The sequence below is a fragment of the Ctenopharyngodon idella genome, chromosome 13, assembly GCF_019924925.1.
Source record: "Ctenopharyngodon idella isolate HZGC_01 chromosome 13, HZGC01, whole genome shotgun sequence".
NCBI lineage: Eukaryota > Metazoa > Chordata > Actinopteri > Cypriniformes > Xenocyprididae > Ctenopharyngodon > Ctenopharyngodon idella.
In genome coordinates this window covers 16,293,622-16,318,531 of record NC_067232.1, presented here as the reverse complement: position 1 = coordinate 16,318,531, position 24,910 = coordinate 16,293,622, and the positions used below count along the sequence as shown (strand labels likewise).

Here is a 24,910-nt window from a genome sequence, read left to right as displayed (position 1 = left end):
CAGTATTCATCAACTTGGTGAGGGTGTGGTTACTGATATTTGGAGAGGTAACCAATCATAACAGAGGTAATTTACATATAGAAGTCTTCAGTACAGAGTAGCTAAAACAGCCTGTTTAATTCTATGGGTCAGAAAGAGCGCACACATGATTATTTATTTAAATCTAAATTTCGAAATGGCTTTGGTGCATGGTTTAAATAGATTTTAAGTTTGACTTCAAGGGGAAGAAATAACATTTTAAGAGTTATTAATTTTAAAATGATTATATGATTCTAGTTGAAAGATTCTGTCTCATTTCTTTTTTTTTTCTATTTCTATCTCAGGGACGTACTGCCAGCAGAGGGAGGTGGAGGCGATAACAGAGGGAGTGGAAGAAGATGAAAGCTGTTGTTGCTGTGAGCCTGGTCATCTCCCCCATCTGCTGTCCTTTAACGCTGCGTTTGGACAGCGCTGGTTGGCCTGGGAGGTTCTGGTCACTAAATACGCCCTGGAGGGCTACAGCATCACCGATAACAGTGCCGCGTCTATGCTGCAGGTGTTTGATCTGCGGCGAATCCTCACCACCTACTACGTTAAGGTCAGCAGACAAATCTTGCTATTCTGTAACAAACTGCTCTGTTGAAAACTGGCTAGTTGAGGTTTAACAAAATAATGTTCTGAAATTGTGTTTAAAATCATTTCTTTATCATTTATGTGTTTGTATGTGTCTAGGGCATCATTTACTATGTCATCGCGTCTCCTAAACTGGAGGAATGGCTGGCGAACGAAGCCTTATTGGAGGGCTTGAAGAGCTGCGGAGAGAGAAACTATGTTGACTTGGATCCAACCTTTAACCCCAATATTGATGAAGACTACGACCACAGACTGGCTGGAATCTCCAGAGACAGTTTCTGCTCCGTCTACCTCAGCTGGATCCAGTACTGCAACTCACGGAGAGAGAAGGTAAACACATGCTCACCTGCACTATATTGCTGATGAATAAGGCTGATAAGTTTCAAGTAGGGCTGGGAATTTAATTAATTAATTAGATTAATTCATTACGGGAAAAAAGAACGCATTCAATTTTTTAACGCATTTAATGCACTTGCCTGAATATGACGCAGGGCAACAACTCACTGTGTGATATAGCCTATAGAATGCAGTTAGAATGTCCATAAAATTCAAGATATGAAAGCTGAAAGGTGATCGATTTGAAACCTTTGAAGTCTATGACAACACCGGTAAGATAAAAACATTCACTGCTAAATTCAAACGTGCTTTCGCGCTTTGGCTGGCGTTGACGCTGGCACATCGCGTGTTATAGATCAATTGACATGATAAACGACAAAACACATTCAAATATTTGACAATAGGCGCCTATTTATGTTTCTGCCGGTTAGTGCCCACATAACCGAGCACGTACACGTAATATATGAGCCAGAGTAGATATGAGGACACTATATTTGAGAGCGCGTGAGTTTTGTGGAGAGATTCGTGCTGCACATTACATTGATGCGCTTTCGCATTAATGTATTACATTGATGCTCACTCAATGTGTGTCGTTAAAAATACCATAGTAACTGCCTCAAGTGAACTATAAAAATGAAAAGAACGTCGCATCTGAAAGCTGCAGTAATTTTTTTATTGGTTAAAATAAATGGAGAATATCTTGTGTTTCCGTGGGTTCTCAGCACCTATATAGCCTATTCATGATATACTATAGTTAACAAGTTTGTAAATATTTTGAATAAAAAGAAAAACGAAATAAAAGTGATATACATCTATCATACAGCTATTGTGCCTGTGTGACACATCACACCCCACATTAATTATAAATGTGCACATATTGTGAATAAATTTAATAAACTTAGTAACCTAGCTTTCTTGGTAGCCTTCAGTAAATTAACTTCTCTAAGAAAATGATTCATAAAACATCAGCTAACCATATGTTTACTTTAAGTTTCATATTTCCATAATGAAAAAAAAAAAAATATATAAGTTTGTGTAATAAATTCTGTGTTGAATCAAATAAAATATTTCTTTCTGAATTTACTTTTTGTAATGTCTATTTGACACAATAATGACTTCAAATTATCTTTTGGGGGTCATTTCTCAGCCAAATTTGATGTACGATAAATTTGCAATTAATTCGATTAATTAATCGCCACATCATGTAATTAATTAGATTCAAAATTTTAATCGCTTCCCAGCCCTAGTTTCAAGTAATTTACAGGTAATCTTGGTAAGATTTTTAAGAAAGAAGTCTCTTATGCTCACTAAGGCTGCATTTATTTGATCAAAAATACAGTAAAACAGCAATTTTGTGAAATATTATTACAATTTAAAAATGGTTGTTTTTTCGTTGAATATATTTGTAAAATGTCATTTATTCCTGTGATGACAAAGCTAAATTTTCAGCATCATTACTCCAGTCTTCAGTGTCACATGATCTTGCAGTAATCATTCTAATATGCTGATTTGGTGCTATTCTATTATGAGTGTTGAAAACAGTTGTGTTGCTTAATATTTTTGTGGAAACTGTGATACATTTTTTTTCAAGATTCGTTGATGAATAGAAAGTTCTAAAGAAACAGCATTTATTTGAAATAGAAATCTTTTGTAACATTATAAATGTCTTTTTCAGGCACTTTTGATCAATTTAATGCATCCTTGCAGAATAAATGTATTTATTTGTTTTAAAAAAATATATTTAAAAAAAAAAAAAATCAATCTTACTGACCCCAAACTTTTGAATGGAAGTGTACATTCCCACTGTCTCTCTCTTTCAGCCACTGGACAGTGAGAAAGACTCTCCATTGGTTTTGTTGTGTTATGGTTTGTGTGTTTTGGGAAGGAGAGCTCTGGGAACTGCATCTCACCATATGTCCAGGTGAGGGTGCAAAAATCCTTTATTGTGCTGGAGATTTCCCAAAAAGCTTGTTATAAAGACACTGTTTACGGTTTGTGTATGCAAGTTTATTCTGATGGTGTGTTTTTGTGTTCTTACAGTAATCTGGAGTCGTTCCTGTATGGGCTGCATTCCTTGTTTAAGGGAGATTTCCGGATCTCATCTGTGAGAGATGAATGGATATTTACTGACATGGAACTGCTGAGGAAGGTGGTTGTGCCTGGAATTCGCATGTCACTCAAACTGCACCAGGTGAGATGCGTGTTAGATGAATGTCATCTGTTCTCTGTGAAATGTGACTTGAATTATTGTATGTGTTTAGAATACATTTTAATCAGAGTTAATCTCTCTCTGCAGGATCACTTCACCTCCCCTGATGAGTATGAGGAATCATCGGTGTTGTTTGAGGCGATTTCTTCACACGAGCAGACGCTGGTGATCGCTCATGAGGGCGACCCGGCCTGGCGCAGTGCTGTCCTTTCCAACTCTCCCTCTCTGCTCGCCCTCAGACACGTGTTGGACGAAGGGACCAACGAATACAAGATCATCATGCTTAACAGACGTTACCTCAGCTTCAGGGTCATAAAGGTGAGGGCAAAAAGACAGGATAAAATAGATTAAAGTAGACTTATATTTATTAGGACATAAGTGATTTTCTGTTTTTGCATGTGCATTCTTAGGTGAATAAGGAGTGTGTGCGTGGCCTGTGGGCGGGGCAGCAGCAGGAATTGGTGTTTTTAAGAAACAGAAACCCGGAGCGTGGAAGCATCCAGAACGCCAAGCAAGCACTACGCAACATGATCAACTCTTCGTGTGACCAGCCAATAGGATACCCAATATATGTGTCTCCCCTGACAACATCTTACTGTAATACACACCCCCAGCTTGGACACATACTGGGAGGACCAATCAGCATCGCCAACATACGAAACTTTATTGTCAACACGTGGCACAGGTGTGTGTGTGTGGTTGAATGAGAGAGAATTGATGTTTTAATTGATGTCATAATAACGGCGCTTATCTCTCTTACTGAAGAATGCGTAAGGGTTGCGGTGCTGGTTGTAACAGTGGCGGGAATGTTGAAGATTGTGATGCAGGTGGCTTGTCGTGTGGCAGTGGGAATTCGGGGAATTCTGGGACAGGAGCGAGTGATTCCCAGCACAGCTCAGGACCTACAGCACTGCACGCTTACACACCTCATTCTCTGGGTAAACACACAGTCAATGCTTAGACATTATTTACTGGTTATATACATATAATTATGATGTATTTTGTATTCTAATGAGGCCTCACCTGGGTAATATTTGGTTATGTATAGTTTTTAGGTTTAGCGTGACATTTTATAGGCATAATATACACTCACCAGCCACTTTATTCACCTGTTAATGCAAATATCTAATCAGCCATCCAACCCAATCACATTGCAGCAACTCGGTGTATTTAGGCATGTAGACATGGTCAAGACAATCTGCTGAAGTTCAAACTGAGCATCAGAATGAGCTAGAAAGGTGATTTTTTAAGCCTCGTTCAGACTGTCAGTCCAAATCCGATTTTTGTGCATATCCAATTGGAATTGGATCATATTTAGCAAGTGTGAACGGCAAAAAATCACATGAAATGTGATTTTTACTAATCCGTATCGAGCTTTAAAATTCTATTCAAATCGCATTTCTGGAAATCCGTCTGACTGCTCTAATCGGGTTTTGGGTGGTTTAATTGACTTTCTCACGCCATGTAAAACGTAAACATGTCAGACGTTGTTATAGGAAACATGCTGAAAGTCACTGCAGAAACAAGGTTGTGTTGTTGCAAAGTGCCAGTCGAGCAGAGACGTGTCGAATTTTAAGACTGGCGGAGATGACGGCATGGAACAAAGCTGCACATACCAGCCTGCTACATTTCTGCCGCTGCCTCAGAAGACGCAGTAGTCCAGCGCGACGGCTACACATTGTCATGTTGTAAATAAGATAACTGTACTGCAAACCCCTCCTCATTACCATAGAAATCAATGCAGGTATTCCAGAAAACAAAAGAGCGCCACGGGACACACAAATCAGATCCGAACAGTTGTGATACACAGTTAATAATTTAGATCAGATTCCAATCGGCTACACAAATATTCGAATTTGGACTGACCGTGTGAACGTAGCCTAAGTGACTTTGAACGTGGCATGGATGTTGGTGCCAGATGGGCTTGTCTGAGTATTTCAGAAACTGCTGATCTACTGGGATTTTCATGCACAACCATCTCTAGGGTTTACAGAGAACCGTTCCAAAAAGAGAAAATATCGATTGAGTGGTGCATTTGAGAAAATACAATTGGCTGTCTCAACTGCATCATGCCTAGGCCTATTAGTGGCACTGTTTTTTTTTTTTTCTTTCTGCCACAGTGGCAGATCTGTGGGCGAAAATGCCTTGTTGATGCCAGAGGTCAGAAGAGATTCAAGCTGGTTCGAGCTGATAGAAAGGCAACAGTAACTTAATTAACCGCTCATTACAACCGAGGTCAGCAGAAGAGCGTCTCTGAATGCACAACATGTCAAACCTTGAAGCAGATGGACTACAGCAGCAGAAGGCACACCGGGTCAGCTAAGAACAGGAAACTGAGGCTACAATTCACACCTGCTCACCAAAATTGGACAATAGAAGATTGGAAAAATGTTGCCTGGTCTGATGAGTCTCGATTTCTTCTGCAACATTCAGACGTCGAGGTCAGAATTTGGTGTAAACAACATGAAAGTATGGATCCATCCTGCCTTGTATTGATGGTTCAGGCTGGTGGTGGTGTAATTGTCTGGGGGATATTTTCTTGGCTCACTTTGATAGAGCACCTTTGGGATGTGGTGGAATGGGAGATTCACATCATAGATGTGCAGCCGACAAATCTGCAGCAACTGCGTGACGCTATCATGTCAATATGGCCCAAATTGTCTGAGGAATAGTTCCATACCTTGTTGAATCTTTGACATGAAGAATTTTAGGCAGTTCTGAAGGCAAAAGGGTGTCCAACCTAGTACTAGCAAGGTACACCCAGTAAAGTGGCTGGTGCATGTATGTTTATTAAGCATTTGCAACAGTCAAACAAAACTAGAAAAGGAAAGTTCATCAAAACAAACATTGCATGTTGTTGAGACAAAATGTTTTGTGAAAGTTGAAAGATTGTGAAAGTTATTTAGGCCTTATGTAATTTCAGTCTTTTCGGATAGAGACAGACAGACGGATAAATATCGTCAAATAATTAAGTAACTTGCAGTCTCTCTCCTTAGGTACAAGTCAAAGTTCACAGTCCGTTCAGTCTGGTTTGGTGCGTCAGTCTCCTGCTCGTGCATCTGTTGTGAGTCAGTCGTCCTCATATCGCCACAGCAGCAGCCGCCAGTCTTCGCTCCGCACGTCTGTCACGGGTCTGGAGCCCTGCAGACGTTCCTCCAGCAGCCAGCTCTCTCTCCGTACGCTGCCCACCTCCCTGCAACTCCGCCTGGGCACTAACACTTCAGCCGCCAACCTTGACCCACCCGGCCCTTCCAGCTCTCTCTCCGCCCACTCCATCCCACCCTGCAAACGACACGCCCACACGCTCGCAGGCCTGCTGGGAAACGAAGCCTTAGGGCTGGGGACGGACAACCATCCTCACCCCCATCATCATCTTCACTACATCCACCATCATCATCACAATCCCTCTCTGTCCTGTCTGAGGAGGGACGACATCTCCTACAGGGTGCAGGTGAGCATCTGGCTTTCTTGTATTTGGCCCTTTATTAGTGTGAAATTAGTTGTTATGATGAAATGTATGCATTTTTGTGTGTAGATTGTGGATGTGAGTCAGGTGTTGGATGTGATGAATCATCCCAAGAGGAAGGAGCTGGTGTGGCCAGATGAGAGCATGAGATTGAGATCTGGACGTAACTTCTGGAGAGAGTGGAGTCCCCTAGAAGGCATGGAGGGTCATGTGCGTACATCACACACCAGTATTTTTATTTTGAACAAACTATTAAAAATTGTTTTCTGTATTTGAAATAAATATGAGATAAAAAAGATATATACATATCTCATTAGATATTGTTTTAATGACAATTGAAGGGATAGTTTACACAAAAATGAAAATGATCCCATGATTTACTCACCCTCAAGCCATCCAAGATATGTATGACTATCAGAGGTGGGAGTAAGTCACACATGTGCAAGTCACAAGCAAGTCTCAAGTCTTAACATTCAAGTCTCAAGCAAGTCTAAGTCAATTTTTGTGAGAATCAAGCAAGTCAAGTCACTGCTTTATGTCAAGCAAATCAAGTCAAGTCGTAGCTTCGGACAAACAAGGCACTGGCAAGTCATACAAATGTTTGATGATTTAACTGAATTTATATTAAAATAAGTTAAAACTACAGGAGATTGGAGATTTATTTGCAACAAAAAAAATTGCAGTACACATTTCTACTCAAAAGGTGTCCACACACAGCTGAGCTGTCAATACATTAAAAATCTAAAAATAAAAAATAAATAAATGAATGTGTGTGCGTGTGTATGAGTGAAAAGTGTATTGTTTGCATGTGCATGGTTGTGTTTGCAAATTTGATTTTTTTCTTTGTGTGTGTGTGTGTGTGTGTGTGTGAGTGTGTGAGAGAGAGAGAGAGAGAGAGAGAGAGAGAGGTGATTTGATTGAGTGTGATTCATTAATATTTGTGTGTGTGTGTGTGTGTGTGTATGAATGAGTGAAAAGTGTATTGTTTGTTTGGAAGGTGTTTTTTTTTTTTTTTTTTTTTGTTTATGTATGCATGGATGGGTTCGCAAGCCTGTATGATTTTTTTTCTTTGTGTGTGTGTATATATATTTACAATATACAATACTATATACAATATATTTATGTGCATCCCCATAAACTATCCATAGGCTTTTCACTCAAAGTCTAACACTGAAGACCAATTATTAGACACTGTACATATACGTGCTATTGCAAAAAAAGCTGACATTTCCTTATAAACAGTTAATAACCATTTACAATGCACTGCACTTGCAAAAAATTAAATGTGATAATTTTCTCTGTTACCTTTGTTCTTCAATGACAGACAGCATTGGTTGCTGTCACTTTAAGATCTGCCGCACATGACGCGGATCTCTCACGCGTCCCACTTTCTCACAACTCTTTACTTTTGTTTAAGACTTTATTTAACTCATTCAAGGCTGCTCTAATGAGGATACTTGACAAAACAGACATTTTTGGCACTATGTGTTATCGTTCGTTCAAGCATGACATTCTGGCGCGCGTCTTTCTGTGCGTCGTGTGAGACAGACATTCACAGACATTGCGTTCTCTTAAATGGCGCGCTTAAATGGTTTAAAAGCATTTGCATGAATAAGAGCGTGATCATCTATTGTAATGCTAGCCAGGATGACAGAAAAAAAATGGATTCTGCGTTTGCATTAAATATTTTTGACACGTTAAACTGGAAAGCGTTGACAGCACTCATTTTAACCCAATTTTCTGTTTAATGAACAAAAAACAAATTCAAAGTCAACTCTTAGCATGTCCAAAACGTTTTTTTTTTTTTTTTTTTTTTTTTACTTGGCATAGCGCCTTCCATGTCCAGTCACGACTGTCCATGGTCTGCCCATGAGAGAGCTCACGATAGCTCTCTTTGCTTGCCTGCTGCGTCACGTGGTTAGGTTGCGGTGTGTTCAAAAACAGATATTTATTAAACAAAAGACAAGTTATTTCGAGTCATTTAACTCAAGTCCGAGTCAAGTCTCAAGTCATGAATGTCAAGTCAAAGTCAAGTCTTTTATTTATATTTGTCAAGCAAGTCTCAAGACCTTAAATGTGCGACTTAAGTCTGATTTGAGTCAAGTCATGTGACTCGAGTCCCCCACCTCTGATGACTATCTTCTTTCAGACAAACACAATCAGAGATATTTTTTAAAAATATTCTGGCTCTTCCAAGCTTTATAATGGTAGTGAACGGGGGGCCTGTTTTGAAGCCCACAAAAATGTACCCATCCATCATTAATATAATCCATACTGCTCCAGGGTATTAATAAAAGCCTTCTGAAGCGAAGTGATAGATAAGAAAAATATCCATATTTAAAACTTTATTAAATATAATATAACTAGCTTCCAGCAGACCCTTGACCCGACACATGACGCAATGACGAATGCGGAAGCTCAGAGGATGGAGCAAAACAAAACTCCGGTCAGGAATTAGAAGTCTAAAATGAGAAATTTTAAAGAGAAATATCACAGGATTTCGATATAAGAGAAGAGAAGCTTGAGTTTATTTCACAGCCCTATTTGTTTAAACTGCGAGAGGCGTCTAAACTTACGCTACTCCTACATCCTGCGTCATACATCACTTCAGAGGTTACTCATTTCACGCAAGTCGACTTACACAGTATGCGTACAGTCGTCTGGCGAAAGCTAGTTATTTTAATTTATAAAGTTTTAAATATGGAGATTTTTCTTACAAACACCCATCACTTCGATCTAGAAGGCCTTTATTAACCCACTGGAGCCATATGGATTACTTTTTTGATGGATGGATGCATTTTTGGGGGCTTCAAAACAGGCCCCCCGTTCACTATCATTATAAAGCTTGGAAAAGCCAGGATATTTTTTAATGTAACTCCGATTGTGTTCTTCTGAAAAAAGATAGTCATATACACCTAGGATGGCTTGAGGGTGAGTAAATCATGGGCTAATTTTCATTTTTAGGTAAATTATCCCTTTAAGCACATTTTCCAAAAAAAAATAAAACAAATTTAGAATTTAGTAATTTTGAAGAAAAAAAAAGGTTTGTAGTTATATCTTTGTAGTAGCTGATGTACTGCCTATAATTTGTTTTTGTTTTTTAAATCACTGTAAAAACAGCATTTTATTATATTAAAAATCTTTATGCAAAATCTCTAATTTTTTCTTTTAATTTCCACTTGACATGTGTTTTTAGACATTCACCCTACTATCCTAATTTCCCACTAATCTCACTCTCTCTCCATAGGTGGTTCATCGTTGGGTGCCTTGCAGTCGTGATCCGGTTAGTCGGTCTCACATTGATAAGACCATCCTGCTGGTCCAGGTGGATGATAAACTGGTTCCCATTATAGAGACGGGAGTGATTGAACTGGGGGCAGAGGTGTGAAACACACTCATCTAATGTCAGGCCAGAGGAAGAATGAGGCCACACTCACTTCCAGCTGCTGATCGGGCGCAGGAATCCAGGGAATCGTGCAAATGGAGAACATACACACTCACACGCTGTAAGAAGCACACTTGCTCGAATCTGGACAGAAAGCTGCCTTGCTCTGTGTTCCTCGGATATGCTGCATGAGAGATCAGCTCCTGTAAACTCTTCTCTCTCTTTTTGTCTCCTTTATGAGCAGCTGCGGTCTCATTCTGTTTCTTGGGTTCTATGCATCTCATCAGCTGTCTGTAAACACATGCAAACTCACAGGGAACACTAAAGCCAAGCTTAATGTACACGCAGAGAAAGCAGTTTTTTTTATTACAGCTATAATCAAGTTTTATTTTGTATTTTCTGCCAAAATAAGTCAGGTGCACTGTGCTGCCCTGGACATGCAGTGAATCATGTGACAGACTGTGTTTTTCTAGCTGCCAAGAAAGACAGATGATTGCGGTGAGGACGATGATGATGATAATAAAACGGAAGCAGGTGCTTCCAATACAGAGCTCTCTTATGTCATCCTTATATTTTATCCTCTTTTATTTTGTTGAGGATCCATTTGAAACAAAGAGACGAGTGTTATGAGGAACTTTAACTTGCACTATGATTTATTTTTGTTTTTGATTTGCAGCTGTGCACTACTTTCTAAGATCACACATTATTTATTCCTCCACGGTTTGAATCGCCATGGTTACCGTTGCCTTTGGAATGCAAAATGCGAAATTGACACATTCTTTTCTGCCATTTTGACTTTTTTCTTTAGCTTGAGGACAGAAGTGGTTTTTAACCACATGTAGTTATGTATGAATATATAAATGTGTCTGTATAAAGATTTGGCTTTGAATATTTATTATTGTATTTACATTTTGTTATATTGTTTTTCATTTACGGGACAAATAAAGACAATGCATAAATATAATTTAGTCCTGTACCTGAGTGACTGATGATTTTCTTTTATGAGACGGATGAAATGAAGTGTGCGGTGTATCTGGAGCATGAACTCATAATTCATGTGATCCGGGGATGAAGTTTCCTGCCCATTAAATTAGCCATCATGACACGTTACAGACCAGTGACTGTTTCACAGTGAATGGCTCCGTTTGCCAATCAGTAATGTTTTTTATATTAATTGAAGGTGCAGTTATTCATTGCTTTGGCTGTGATCACTGGCATAATCTGTATATCAGTACAATGTTTTTAGGTCAAAGAAAAGCAGTGAATAAATAAAACCGGTATTTTAAAATTGTTTTTGGTAAAATGTTAGTCACAGTGTACTGCAAATCCCATGTAACCAGTGTCCTTTTACATTTTGAGGTAATTTCACACTGAATTTGTGTTATAAGACTGTAATATTTGGAAGGAAACATCTGAATTGCCTTAGTTGTGTCACAATATAATAAACCATAAACATATATAGAATTTTCCTGATATTTATGCTTACTTTATGAGGTAGGCCTATTAGTAACACTTTATAAGTAAGCAGTATTATATAAAGCAGCATTTATAATGTCTTTTTCGTTAGTAAAAAGACATTCAAATAGTGTTTTTTATTACTATTATCATAAAAGTCATGAAACTTTAATTTTATATAGGCTATATATTGTCGCTGTCGGGCGGAAACCTCATATCTCCATATTTTGTCATTTTAATTTTTTTTTCATACATCATACAAAAGTATTTAAAAGAGCTTGTGACTTAACCTCGTAACTCCGTTGGCTCCTCAAACTGTAAAACCTCCACCCCACCACATGAAGTACCACACGCAGTTTTAACCATCTCTGCTTGTTTGCAATGCAAGGGTAAATAAGAACTGGTTCTTTGAATAAATACAGTGTTTCCTTTACTCTAGAAACTAATATATATATATATATATATATGTATATATATAGTATCTCACATTTTTGTAAATATTTTATTATATCTTTTCATGTGACAACACTGAAGAAATGACACTTTGCTACAATGTAAAGTAGTGAGTGTACAGCTTGTATAACAGTGTAAATTTGCTGTCCCCTCAAAATAACTCAACACACAGCCATTAATGTCTAAACCGCTGGCCACAAAAGTGAGTACACCCCTAAGTAAAAAAATGTCCAAATTGGGCCCAATTAGCCATTTTCTCTACCCGGTGTCATGTGACTCGTTAGTGTTACAAGGTCTCTGGTGTGAATGGGGTGCAGGTGTGTTAAATTTGGTGTTAGTGCTCTCACTCTCTCATACTGGTCACTGGAAGTTCAACATGGCACCTCATGGCAAAGAACTCTCTGAGGATCTGAAAAAAATAATTGTTGCTCTACATAAAGATGGCGTAGGCTATAAGAAGATTGCCAAGACCCTGAAACTGAGCTGCAGCACGGTGGCCAAGACCATACAGCGGTTTAACAGGACAGGTTCCACTCAGAACAGGCCTCGCCATGGTCGACCAAAGAAGTTGAGTGCACGTGCTCAGCGTCATATCCAAGGGTTGTGTGTGGGAAATAGACGTATGAGTGCTCCCAGCATTGCTGCAGAGGTTGAAGGGGTGGGGGCTCAGCCTGTCAGTGCTCAGACCATACGGCGCACACTGCATCAAATTGGTCTGCATGGCTGTTGTCCCAGAAGGAAGCCTCTTCTAAAGATGATGCACAAGAAAGCCCGCAAACAGTTTGCTGAAGACAATCAACTAACTGGAACTGGAACTGGAACTTGATTACTGGAACCATGTCCTGTGGTCTGATGAGACCAAGATAAACTTATTTGGTTCAGATGGTGTCAAGCGTGTGTGGCGGCAACCAGGTGAGGAGTACAAAGATGAGTGTGTCTTGCCTACAGTCAAGCATGGTGGTGGGAGTGTCATGGTCTGGGGCTGCATGAGTGCTGCCGACACTGAGGAGCTACAGCTCATTGAGGGAATCATGAATGCCAACATGTACTGTGACATACTGAAGCAGAGCATGATCCCCTCCCTTCGGAGACTGGGCCACAGGGCAGTATTCCAACATGATAATGACCCCAAACATGCCTCCAAGACGACCACTGCCTTGCTAAAGAAGCTGAGAGTAACTAAACCCTATTGAGCATCTGTGGAGCGTCCTCAAACAGAAGGTGGAGGAGCTCAAGGTCTCTAACATCCACCAGCTCCGTGATGTTGTCATGGAGGAGTGGAAGAGGACTCCAGTGGCAACCTGTGAAGCTCTGGTGAACTCCATGCCCAAGAGGATTAAGGCCGTGCTGGAAAATAATGGTGGCCACACAAAATATTGACACTTTGGGCCCAATTTGGACATTTTCACTTAGGGGTGTACTCACTTTTGTGGCCAGCGGTTTAGACATTAATGGCTGTGTGTTGAGTTATTTCGAGGGGACAGCAAATTTACACTGTTATACAAGCTGTACACTCACTACTTTACATTGTAGCAAAGTGTCATTTCTTCAGTGTTGTCACATGAAAAGATATAATAAAATATTTACAAAAATGTGAGGGGTGTACTCACTTCTGTGTGATACTGTATATATATACTGATCAAGCATAACATTATGAGCACCTTCCTAATACTGTGTTGGTCCCCCTTTTGCTGCCAAAACAGCCTTGACCCGTCGAGCACCCGTCCACTAGACCCCTGAAGGTGTGCTGTGGTATCTGGCACCAAGATGTTAGCAGCAGACCCTTTAAGTCCTGTAAGTTGCGAGGTGGGGCCTCCATGGATCGGACTTGTTTGTTCAGTACATCCCACAGGTGCTCAATTGGATTGAGATCGCACCCGGTAATCCATGTGAAAACATGATTCATCAGACCAGGCCACCTTCTTCCATTGCTTTGTGGTCCAATTCTGATGCTCACGTGCCCACTGTTAGGCCTGTCACGATAACTACTTTTGTTTTGCGATACATTGTTCCAGAAATAATTGCGATAAACAATATTATTGTCATTTTAAGTACATTTTATGCCACTGAATATATAATCATAATATAACAGCATAATAATGCAAGTAGGCCTACACACTTTCAAATGACAACAACCATTTAATTCTTTAGATCATGGAAATGAAGGATCAAAAAATGTAATATCCTAAATAAAAAACTTGAATAAATGGTAAATATTTAAAGTAAGTTAGTAAAGTAAGGGTGCACTATTGCTGAAAACACAAACCCTACTTAGCAGTCAGATGTCTGTATGAACAAAGACATTTATATTTGCACCGGAACAGTGGATTGCGGCTTTGAAATCAAGAGCATTCGGACTTGTTCTTCCAAACTGTCCGTAGTTGTCAGGAAAACACTACAACCCCTCAAATAACACCTTTTTTTCACCTGTCAATGACTGCTGTGTGTAACTGCACATGACAGCATGATTGGCAAAATGTTGGTGACATTCATTATTGTGTAAACATAATGGGCGATATATTGCGTCACCAAAAATTATTCAGGTCATGTACATACATTGCACAATAATTCGATATGTTGATTATTGCGACAGGTCTATCCACTGTTGGCACTTTCGGCGGTGGACAGGGGTCAGCATGGGCACCCTGACTGGTCTGCGTATTCTGACACCTTTCTATCAGAACCAGCATTAAAGGATTAGTTCACTTTCATTTCATTTCATGTTTTCAGTGAATGTTTGAACCTTTTTTATTAGTTGTGTTTGAGTCCCTCAGTTGTCCTCAGTGTGAAAAGATGGATCTCAAAATCATTCAGTCACTGCTGTAAAGGGTTCAAATATGCAAAAAATGCTGGAAAACTGAAGAATCTGCAGGACCTGGAGGATTTTTCTGAAGAACAGAGCTCAGTTTAACTGCTCAGGACAAACAAGGGACTCATGAACAACCATCACAAAACAAAAAAACAGTCGTAGATAACCCAGGTAACCACACACAGTATTAAGAATCAATGGTTCACATACTTTTGAACGGGGTTATTTTAATAAATTCAGCTATTTTTTATGTCTTGTGGATTATATGTAAACATCTTTTATGTAAAATATTTTACTCAGGACAGTACTAAATAAAAAATAACATGCATTTTGTATTATCTCCCTTATTTTGTTAAAATTATTAACATTTTCACAGATTCTACAAGTGGTTCACATACTTTTTCTTGCAACTGTATATGTACATATATAAAGGCTAATGTTTATGTATTTAAGGAGCAAAGAAGAGTGTCTGTCATCGAGTCATAGCCAATACTGTCTTAAATAGCCTCTGCATAGCACTTTGTGTTTAATAACATGAGATTTTGGCCAAACGACAGAAAAAAAACAAAAACTGTCCACATAACTATGATAAACTTCATTACCTGTAAATCGATGAAAACATGATGCACTTACTGCCAGATTATGTGGCTGTTCTAAACCTTGTAACTCCATTTGAGCTTGATTTTGGTCAAATGTTAATAATATAATGACACACGCAAGTGTCTGACCATATATAAAGCCACAATATCAACTTTGACAACACAGTGTTTAATTATTAATAAAAAAGAGATCTTTCTGAATTACAGGAAACAGAGATCATGTGAACAGCAGGGACAACTAATAAAATGCTGAAGGGACTTTTTGAGGAACAAGTGTGGCTCTCAACAGATGTGTACACCTGAAGAAGAATTTACAATGAATTCTAACATTAACACTGGTGTAATAAATAATTAATACTGGTGTAATAAATTATTGCTAAGATAAAAAGCACATTTGGTGTCAAAGTTTTCAGTTTCACAGTAATCTATGAGTACTTCTGAGTGGGTTTTTTTGTTATACAAATCAGTCTAGTATTATGAACAATGCTTTCTTTGTGGTATTATGATCACAAAACATACAAGCTGTACAGATGAAGTTTGGAATCTCTCAATACATTGACTTAAAGACTAAGGTGTCACACAATCAGTAAATTGCTCTACAAACTGTTTATATAGATTATATAGACTGATAAACAGTGAGTATTAGATCTGTTTTGAATCAGCATAAACTACAATCAAAACTCCGAGCATGGCTGCTCACAGAGAGAGAAACACGTTATATAACGACATACTCTGTTATGGATCTTTCTCACGACACCTGTGAAAACAGGTGAGATCAGCCCAGCTATAAAAATGCGTGGGTGAACTAAAATAGCAGTCATATGACAAACGGATGATCTGATCATGTGCTCGCATATATTCTGTCTAGATAACAAAAAAAATAAGGATGGGTGTCTGTGCTGAAGCTTCTCAGTAAAATTATTAATAAACCAATTTTTAAATCCCCTGATAAATGTGAGGTATTTCCCCTTAACCTTTTCAACGGTTAGACTTTCCCTGTCACAGAGTGAGACCACTTGATCTCACCGCTCTATTTCAATAGAAAAGTTTCATCTCTTTTTGTTTTGTTTTCAGTCAAACTTATGGCACATGACCGACTAGTCAGGTGGTGAGTTGAGGCTCCGCCCAGGGGCCAAAGTTGATTGGATGCTGCTCAGAGCCGTATTGAGCTGATTGGACAGCACACTGGATCTGTTTGCGCTGATTGGCTGTTGCATATGCGTCCCTGTCTCACAGGTTGTAATAAAGCGTCGAGTCGCTTACAGCTCGGCAGCTCGGGCAGCGCGTACAGTAAACAGGTAAGCGCATATAAACTACTAATATCTTTAATTTGTATTAACTCTACTCATTTTGTTTGGTTGTGTTTTGTAAAATTAATCACCGCAAGGTTAAATACTCCGTTCAGCTAAAAGGAGAATAGTTTAAACCCCCCTATGGCCTGCTGTTATTATTGTAGCCCTGATTTCCTTGTGTGATTATGGGATGATCACGAGACCACAAAAATATATCGTGGTTAACACAGTTTACCGCCCAAATTGCTAATGTCATTATTACCACAATTAAATTTGGTATTTGCTACTATTATCATCTAAAAAGAGACATTCAACAAAATGACAGATTATTATTCTGTTTAAAGGAGATGTATTAGGTTTTTACAGTAGTAATAAGTGTTGGAACTATGTTTTTGGCAGAAATGGGATATAAAGATAAGCTCATAAGCTTTGGAATAAGCTCAAAAGAACCGTTTTTAAAATTTCACCCTGTATATTTTATCTCTGCCTTACTGTAATTGTACAGTAACATTAAAAAAAACACAAAGTGTCAGAGTTAAAGTTAACACAGCTATTCATAGCATTTATATACATAATATTTACATACTGTAATAGTGACTGACATTTGAGATGTTTGTGTTAGTATATGGAGTGTATGTTTCCTTTTAGGGGGAATCTCACAAATCGCATTGCATTTCAATCTTAAATCAAAATATACATAATATATATGCATAAACGAGGAGCCTATATCTAACAATAACATAATATAACGTAATATTAATCCTATGGAATATCTATATTTGGACCATTTTTCATTTACAATATTTTTTTTGATTGCAGTGTTTTTGTATTTATTTATTTTTTGCATCAATTTGTCTGTGTTTTGCTTCTTAACAACCAAAAGTCTTTTCAGTACAGAGGTTGATACACAGTAAGACTTAACATAATATTTATTTGCATATTATTTACATTACTGTATAAGGCTTAGTATATTTTGAGGAAAAAGAAAGAATAAAAGGAAAGTATACACTGTGTTTAATGTATTATATTATTAAAATGAAGGTCATCACATTAAGTATTTTATGTAGTTTGGTGTACAAGTGTATTCTTAGGAAAGTTCACAATCTTTAACATTTTAAAAGCACACATGGTATTTTTCTCTGATTATTTTCCATCTCTGTTCTCAGTAGATTGCAGAGATGAGCCCACAGACGGTGGCAGTTTTAGGTCTCGCCCTGAGTCTGGGGCTGATAGCGAGTGCTTTCCCTGCCGAGCAGCCAGAAAATGGGAAGCACTGGGTCGTCATTGTGGCCGGATCTAATGGCTGGTACAATTACAGACACCAGGTGAGAAAGAATCTGATCTTTGAGGTGGAGAAAGTACATGGGTTTTTCCCCAACTATTAGTCAGTTGTCTCATCTGATGTCTGTTTAGGTATTTATTCGGTTTTATTTGTGTATTTATAGGCTGATGTGTGCCATGCATATCAGATCGTCCATAAGAACGGGATTCCTGATGAGCAGATCGTGGTGATGATGTATGATGATCTTGCTCAGAGTCCTGAGTGAGTATGACTTGTGTTATTTAAACAAACTGCTGGTAGTATAGTGGAGTGGTTCTCAGCATCTTCGACTCCAAGACCTCCATATGTCCAAAACAATATCCCAAGACCCTCCAATCTAAGCTGATATGTACCTCTTTTGCTTCTGTTCTAATTAAATTAAATTAACTAATAAAATTTGTCAGTTTAATCTTGCACAATTATTTTAGTGTATAGTATACAGTATTTTTAGCATGTTAATTAAAATTAAACTAAATTTAAATTATTAAAATAGTTTTAAGACTTATTGGGACCCCTTGGACATTTGGTTGAACCACTGGTATAGTGGTTAAAGATCTGAGCTGGTAACACAAGAGTTATTGGATCGAGGCTAGTAAGCAGTGATTTATTTATGATTTGGAGTTGCTTTGCTCAGAGGTGCAGTAGTGATAGAGGAACAAGCACTTAACTCACATTGCCTTTGATTGTAGAAAATGTGCTGTCAGCTATTTCAGATTTAACAAAAAACTCTTAATCGTCTTCTAGGTAACTTGTCACCAACACCACTATGATCACTTCCCCTAAATCGCTTTGATAAAGTTGTGTCTTCCAAAAGCAGATACGAGAAAATTATTTAGCTCCACCACATGTGCGCATACACACAAACAAAGCTTTGAGTCTGTTCATTTGCAGAAGTCACAAGTATCTAATTTAACCACCAGAAGCCAACAGAAAAATGTAGCATGTCAGGTTTTTCTGTCATGGCTGTGATCGTGCCTGGCATTAATGATGTTTGTGTCATGTTTGTATGTGGAGTGCATGTTTTCTTGTACGGTGAATCTCACAAAACGCACTGCATTTCATTCTTAAATCAAAATATAAAGTACTGTGCAAAAGTCTTAGCAATGTTTTAGCAATGATATGATAATCCTATATAATTATTTCTCAGTCTCTTTATTAGAATATAACCAGAAAATACAGGAAATTTGTATGCAGTATTAAAAAAATAGGCTAAAGTGGCAAGTATTTCGTGATCACCCCTTACACTTGAGCAATAGCAGGAACTGGCTCCCTTAAACCTAAAAAGAATGGAAAAGGATTGGAAGGCCAAGAAAACTTTCAAAATCTGATGAGAAGTTTCTCAGAGTTTCTTTGAGAAACAGGAAGAAGTCCAGGAGGTCACACTAAATACTGATTTTTGCTTAAAGAAGCCATTTTGTTCTGATATATATATATTTTTTTTTTGGAAAATATTGTTAATTTATATTCCAAATCATGAGGTGGAAAAGAGGTCAAATTATTTTATCTTTTTACTGGAAGTTTTACAACTGAGACATTTATTGATTTAGTGGCTTTTTATGAATTCAAATGTAGGTCAGGTGTTCTGGCTGAATTAAACAATGAAAGAAAGAAATGTGTTATCTGATTGTTGACTTAGTCGCATGGTTTTGGGGTTAATTTTTAACCTTTGTTTGATAAGTGGTGGACAAAGAGGTTTTTATATTATTGTTTGTTGTCTTTTAATAATTAATATTATGACTGTTGACTGTTTTTCTGTGTCCAGTAACCCTACTCCAGGAGTGATCATAAACAGACCCAATGGATCGGATGTTTACAAAGGAGTGCTGAAGGACTACATTGGTGATGTGAGTCAATGCGTGTAATTCTGACTCTGAGATTTGAAATGGTAAGCAGTGTGTTTGCCATCCGTTCACTAATATAATTTGTGTGTTTGTGATATAGGATGTGACTCCCCAGAACTTCCTGGCGGTGTTGAAGGGTGATGCTGCTGGTGTGAAGGGAGGATCTGGAAAAGTGCTGAAAAGGCAAGTTACCATAAAAACTGGGGCAGAGCGGGGTTAGGGGTCATTAGCGTGTTTTTTTTTTTTTGTTTTTTTTTTCCTGTGTGTCTGCATTGAAATGTAAATTAGCTTGGGGCAGATGTTAGTGTCTTACTGAATTTATTGCCCTCATTTCCTGTAAATTCGTAGTCTCTGTGTCTCTGTTTGTGCATGTTGAGACAGATATGTGTAAAGCAGGTCTTGTGATGTATTTTTCTTTCTAAGCATTTTTTTTAATTTTTTTATTGTTCTTCCTCCTGGCAGCGGTCCAAATGATCATGTGTTTGTGTATTTCACTGATCATGGAGCCCCAGGTCTGCTGGCCTTCCCTAATGATGATGTAAGCGCTTTCTGCTTCCTGTGGTCATTTAGCTGAATCAGATCCTTTCAGGCTCTTCTCACGCATACACTACACAGTTCTCTCCAAAAGTCTGAGACCTCTAGTGTAAATGCTTATATTGTGTATATTTTTCTGATGTCTTTACAAATTATATAATCAACATAATTGAAAAGTTTATTTAGGGGGAGGGGGGATAATTTAATTTTAAACAAAAACATCCCAAATGATCTGACTTTTTTCAGCCCCCACTGAAGATACTGAAGCAATAGATCAGCTGACATAGAAAGATGTCACATAATGAGTAACACATTTAACTCACATGAAGTTTAGACATGAGTTGTGCTGACAAGTTTCTCAGTAATTGTGCATAAGCAGCTGGGTTGGGTGGGGGGGGGGAGTTATTGCTTCACTTCCTTATGCATGACATCTTTATAAATTAATGTGAGTTGTGTCATTAGAAACTTGCAGTAAATCATGCGTCTTCATTTCTCTACTTTTAGCTTCATGTAGAAGACCTGATGGAAACCATCACGTACATGCATCAAAACAACAAATACAAGAAGGTGACTGTTACACATCATTAATAAGATACAATTCATAATTTCGGTAAAAACATTATTGTCATTTAAAAAAAAAAAAAAACTGTAAAACCTTTCTCGCACACATAGATGGTGTTTTATGTTGAGGCCTGTGAATCTGGTTCTATGATGAAGCCTCTGCCTGTTGACATTAATGGTGAGCTTTATTTCTAACTTTATCACACATGCTGTTGTGTGTAAATAGTATGTATAATCTGGGTGTGTATCTCAGTCTATGCTACAACCGCTGCCAACCCTGATGAGTCCTCATATGCTTGTTACTATGACGAGGCCAGAGACACCTACCTGGGAGACTTGTACAGCGTCAACTGGATGGAAGACTCTGACGTGGTTAGTACACACATCTGACAGAGGCCCAAACTTAAGAAAGATAGAAGAGGAAAGCATTTATTCAGCATGAACAGTCAGGGCAGCTCATGAAAGAATCTGGAATAACGCAGACCGTGGGAAATTGTTTTAAATGGTGTTATGTGTTTGTTTCTTTAGGAGGATCTGAGCAAAGAGACTTTGGCCAAACAGTTCAAGATCGTAAAGGCCAAAACCAACACCAGCCATGTGATGCAGTATGGAAACAAGGTAATGCACTCACAAACACTGTCCAGCATATGAAAGACATTCAGCAAAGATTAGGAACTGACACATGCATTAAGATAAGGCACACTGTCTTTACACTACAAAGCACCAAATGCAAGATTGATTAGCATCACTGATACTGTGAAAGGCACAATTATCTTTATTGTGACAGGAACAAAATTAAATGCTAAAAAATCCATCTGTATGGACCCTAAACTGTAGCAACTGTGAGTTGCGTCCTGAAAATGGATTAGTTTAGTAACAACAATGTGATGGATATTGATATGCTCTAAGTTTATTCTTGGTCTAGCATCTGTCGTATATTCCCAGCTAGTTTCCATTTAAAGTTATGTATATTTTATCATGTATACTTTATTGACAAGGAAGTGTCTGATTAAAGCATAAATGCTGTCCTGTGTAGTGTCTGCATGTTTGTACTTGCCGAATCTAACTTGTTTTGGTTTGTTTGTGTTTTAGACACTGTCCCACATGAAGGTGGTTGCGTTCCAGGGTAACTCTAAAGGTCTTGATAAGGCACCTGAGCCTGTGTCGTTGCCTGTGATCACTGAACATGACCTCATGAGCAGCCCTGATGTGCCTCTTGCAATCATGAAAAGAAAACTCGCAAAGTCCAATGACGTTGAGACTGTTGTTGGTCTCATGAATAGCATCCATGAACATCTGCAGGTTTGAAGCACTGCTTTTTACCAGTCAATTATTTATACATCTATTTACATTTATTTTAAGTGTTAAAAGTTGTTCACTACCATTCAAAAATTTGGGGCCAGTAAGATTATTATTATTATTATTATTATTATTATTATTATTAGTAACAAATTATTTTATTTAACAAGGAAACATTCATTTGATCAAAAGTGACAGTAAATACACTTATATAGTTGCAAATTTTTTGATTTCAAATAAATGCTTCTTTTGAACTTTCTATTCAAAGAATTCTGACAAAACTTATCATGGGTTTCACAAAAATACTAAGCACCACAACTGTTTTCAATAAGAAGTATGTAGTCATAAATGTTTCTTGTGTAGCAAATCAGCATATTAGAAAGATTTCAGAAGGATCATGTGACTGAAGACTGGATGAATGATGCTGAAATTTCAGAATAAATTACATTTAAAAAAAATTAAAATAGACATTAATAATATTTCACAGTATGACTGTTTTACTGTATTTGTGATCAAATGAATGCAACCTTGGTAAACATTAGAGACTTCTTTCAAAAAAATAAAAATAAAAATTTACAGACCCCAAAACTGCAAGTGATGTCAGAGTCATAGATTTCAGTCAAGATAATCATATTATAAAGGATTTTGTGCTTGTTTGCGTAGGTGCGGGAGCTGCTTGGTAACACTATGCGTAAGATTGTGGAGCATGTGGTGCAGGAGAAAGAGGAAGTGCAGGATTATTTGGATGCACGTGAAGATCTCACACAGTATGAATGCTACAAAACAGCCGTCAATCACTACAAGAAACACTGTTTCAACTGGCACAAGCAGGAGGTACAAACATTCAGGGTTTCTGTGTCCTCTTTCATCTGCATCATTGGTTGTGTTATGCGGTGTGTGAGACATCTTTTCTCTCCTGTTGCAGTATGAATATGCTCTGAGACACCTGTATGCCTTAGTAAACCTGTGTCAGGGAGGATACCAGGCCCAGAGGTAAAAACACCTGTTTCCTTTTTTTTTTTTTTTTTTTTTCCCACATGTCTTATCTAGAGTCTAGACTGATGTTTCCATAATAAACAGCACCCTCTGCCTGCGATAGCAAGTTATGTAAAGTTTTCTTGTGGGATGTGAAAGAAGAGGCTCATTGGGTTTAATTTATTTGTGATTTAATTCTCATCTCTCGCCATTCTTACAGAATCACAGCAGCCATGGATGACGTGTGCTACTTCAGACAGTAGAAATGTGAAATTGTGCCACAGAAGACTTTTATTGGATGAACTACACTTTGCACATAAGAATCTGACTGTGGAAGAAATCTGTATCATCACACACAGCTTTGATTGGATCTTTTTGACAAAATGTTTCTTTTAATGAGGATTTGCACTTTTAAATTTTTTTTTATGTGATGTTTTACTGATCTTTATTTTGTTTTAAAGAAAGAAATATGCTTTAAGGTACTGCCCAGTGATTCCTGACAAACACTTTGGGCTGTTAACTTTTTATATACAGTATGTATCGTGTGTATTTTGTTTTTTGTTTTTTGTTTGTTTTCATCAGATGCCTTCTCAATGTGAACAACAGATTTTTGGCAGGACATCTTTAGAATGACATACTGATGTTTGAAATTAAAGCATGTTTTTTGGCACCTCAGTTATGGTCACCATAATTAATAAGTGTAGTTTGGAAACCAAAGCATTTAAATCTTAGAGGATGTTGAGTAGATGCATTCAAACAATTTAAAACAAACACTAGACACATTTAGCTACATATTGCACTAAGATTTTGATTTTATTTTTTTTAAGCTGGTGTTCATCACCTTTTCTGAGCCATGAAAATACCTAGTTTCTCTCCAATAGTCAATCAAAGGAGCTCTTCTTTGGTTATTGACTAAATGTATACCTATCAAACTAAAGTGAAAACAAACGTAGCTACTGTACCTGAACTCTGTGGTCATACTTAAGAAGTGTCTTAAATTACTGAGAACAGTTGCACTTTGAGCAGTTAATGAGCAGGTGTGTTTAGTGTAATGGTGGATGTGTCAGGCTGTGCTATTATGTCAAGTGTCCTCCGTTTAGAGCAAATTGAGGCCTCAAACCACTGAATTAAAAGAGGTTGTAATGTTTGTTGGAGATTGAGCTCTGGAAGAGTGAGTTTGCACTGAAAACATGGGATAAACAATACAATGAACTACTACCAGTCCTCTTTTCAATGTGTAATCTGTTAAGCAGTGAGTTATTGATTCTAAAATCATAATAAACCTGAATTGAGTGGAATTTGTTGATTGTAGTCTTTTCATTTTCTTCAGTCCAAGTTATAGCTTTATTCTGTTGACAAATGAATGGATGTTACTAGATGGAAATTTTAATTGCATTGGTTCTTGTACTATATACTGTACCAGATCTCCCCATCCAAAACCAAAAGGCGATGATATAAGAATGAACAAGGTAAAATTCAGCCCCTATATTTCCACCAAAAAAAAAAAAAAAAAAGTCTCCCAAAAAAAAAAAAAACATTTCTTAAGCCAGGAAACTTGACTCACAGCGGTTTCTACAGATCACAATGTTCATCATGGTGGGATTGTGTTTGTACATGCAACTCCATAATCATGAACTTGATTTTGGTGGGAATGACGACATGTTCTTTGATATATGATGTTGTGGTAATGCCAATGGCAGATTAGCTGATATAGATAAAACTATCCTGGACTAAATCTACATAATACTTAGACAACTAAAAAG

General features: G+C 37.8%; 2 protein-coding genes across 5 annotated transcripts in view; both read left to right on the top strand.

The window, feature by feature from the left end:
* pcnx1 (pecanex 1) overlaps positions 1-10,976 on the top strand; it is a 44,536-nt gene extending 33,560 nt beyond the window's left edge. For all 3 annotated transcript variants that reach the window (XM_051916644.1, XM_051916643.1, XM_051916641.1), the window contains 10 exons: positions 324-577; positions 712-942; positions 2,769-2,869; positions 2,989-3,139; positions 3,245-3,475; positions 3,568-3,842; positions 3,923-4,095; positions 6,154-6,608; positions 6,693-6,833; positions 9,871-10,976. In XM_051916644.1, coding sequence (XP_051772604.1) covers positions 324-577; positions 712-942; positions 2,769-2,869; positions 2,989-3,139; positions 3,245-3,475; positions 3,568-3,842; positions 3,923-4,095; positions 6,154-6,608; positions 6,693-6,833; positions 9,871-10,011 — 2,153 coding nt within the window. In that variant the 3' untranslated portion in view covers positions 10,012-10,976. The remainder of the gene's footprint in view (positions 1-323; positions 578-711; positions 943-2,768; positions 2,870-2,988; positions 3,140-3,244; positions 3,476-3,567; positions 3,843-3,922; positions 4,096-6,153; positions 6,609-6,692; positions 6,834-9,870) is intronic.
* Positions 10,977-16,463: 5,487 nt separating this feature from the next.
* Positions 16,464-24,445, top strand: lgmn (legumain). Of its 2 annotated transcripts, none has more exons than XM_051917136.1 (14): positions 16,464-16,622; positions 17,786-17,941; positions 18,062-18,159; positions 19,700-19,781; positions 19,879-19,961; positions 20,241-20,316; positions 20,817-20,879; positions 20,985-21,051; positions 21,127-21,245; positions 21,402-21,491; positions 21,966-22,175; positions 22,836-23,006; positions 23,098-23,165; positions 23,368-24,445. In XM_051917136.1, the coding sequence occupies exons 1-14, from the start codon at positions 16,542-16,544 to the stop codon at positions 23,408-23,410; spliced, it is 1,407 nt and encodes a 468-aa protein (XP_051773096.1). In that variant the 5' UTR covers positions 16,464-16,541; the 3' UTR covers positions 23,411-24,445. The 2 variants fall into 2 exon arrangements, with proteins under 2 accessions (XP_051773096.1, XP_051773097.1); XM_051917137.1 differs by having other exon boundaries at positions 16,478-16,622; positions 17,783-17,941.
* Positions 24,446-24,910: the final 465 nt, after the last annotated feature.

Bases quoted from the DNA above. Each gene is read 5' to 3' on its own strand.
- lgmn (XM_051917136.1), top strand. From the start codon at position 16,542: ATGCGTCCCTGTCTCACAGGTTGTAATAAAGCGTCGAGTCGCTTACAG. The intron at 18,160-19,699 runs GTGAGTATGACT...TTCTGTGTCCAG, and splicing joins GATCTTGCTCAGAGTCCTGA to TAACCCTACTCCAGGAGTGA. The intron at 22,176-22,835 runs GTTTGAAGCACT...TTGTTTGCGTAG, and splicing joins GCATCCATGAACATCTGCAG to GTGCGGGAGCTGCTTGGTAA.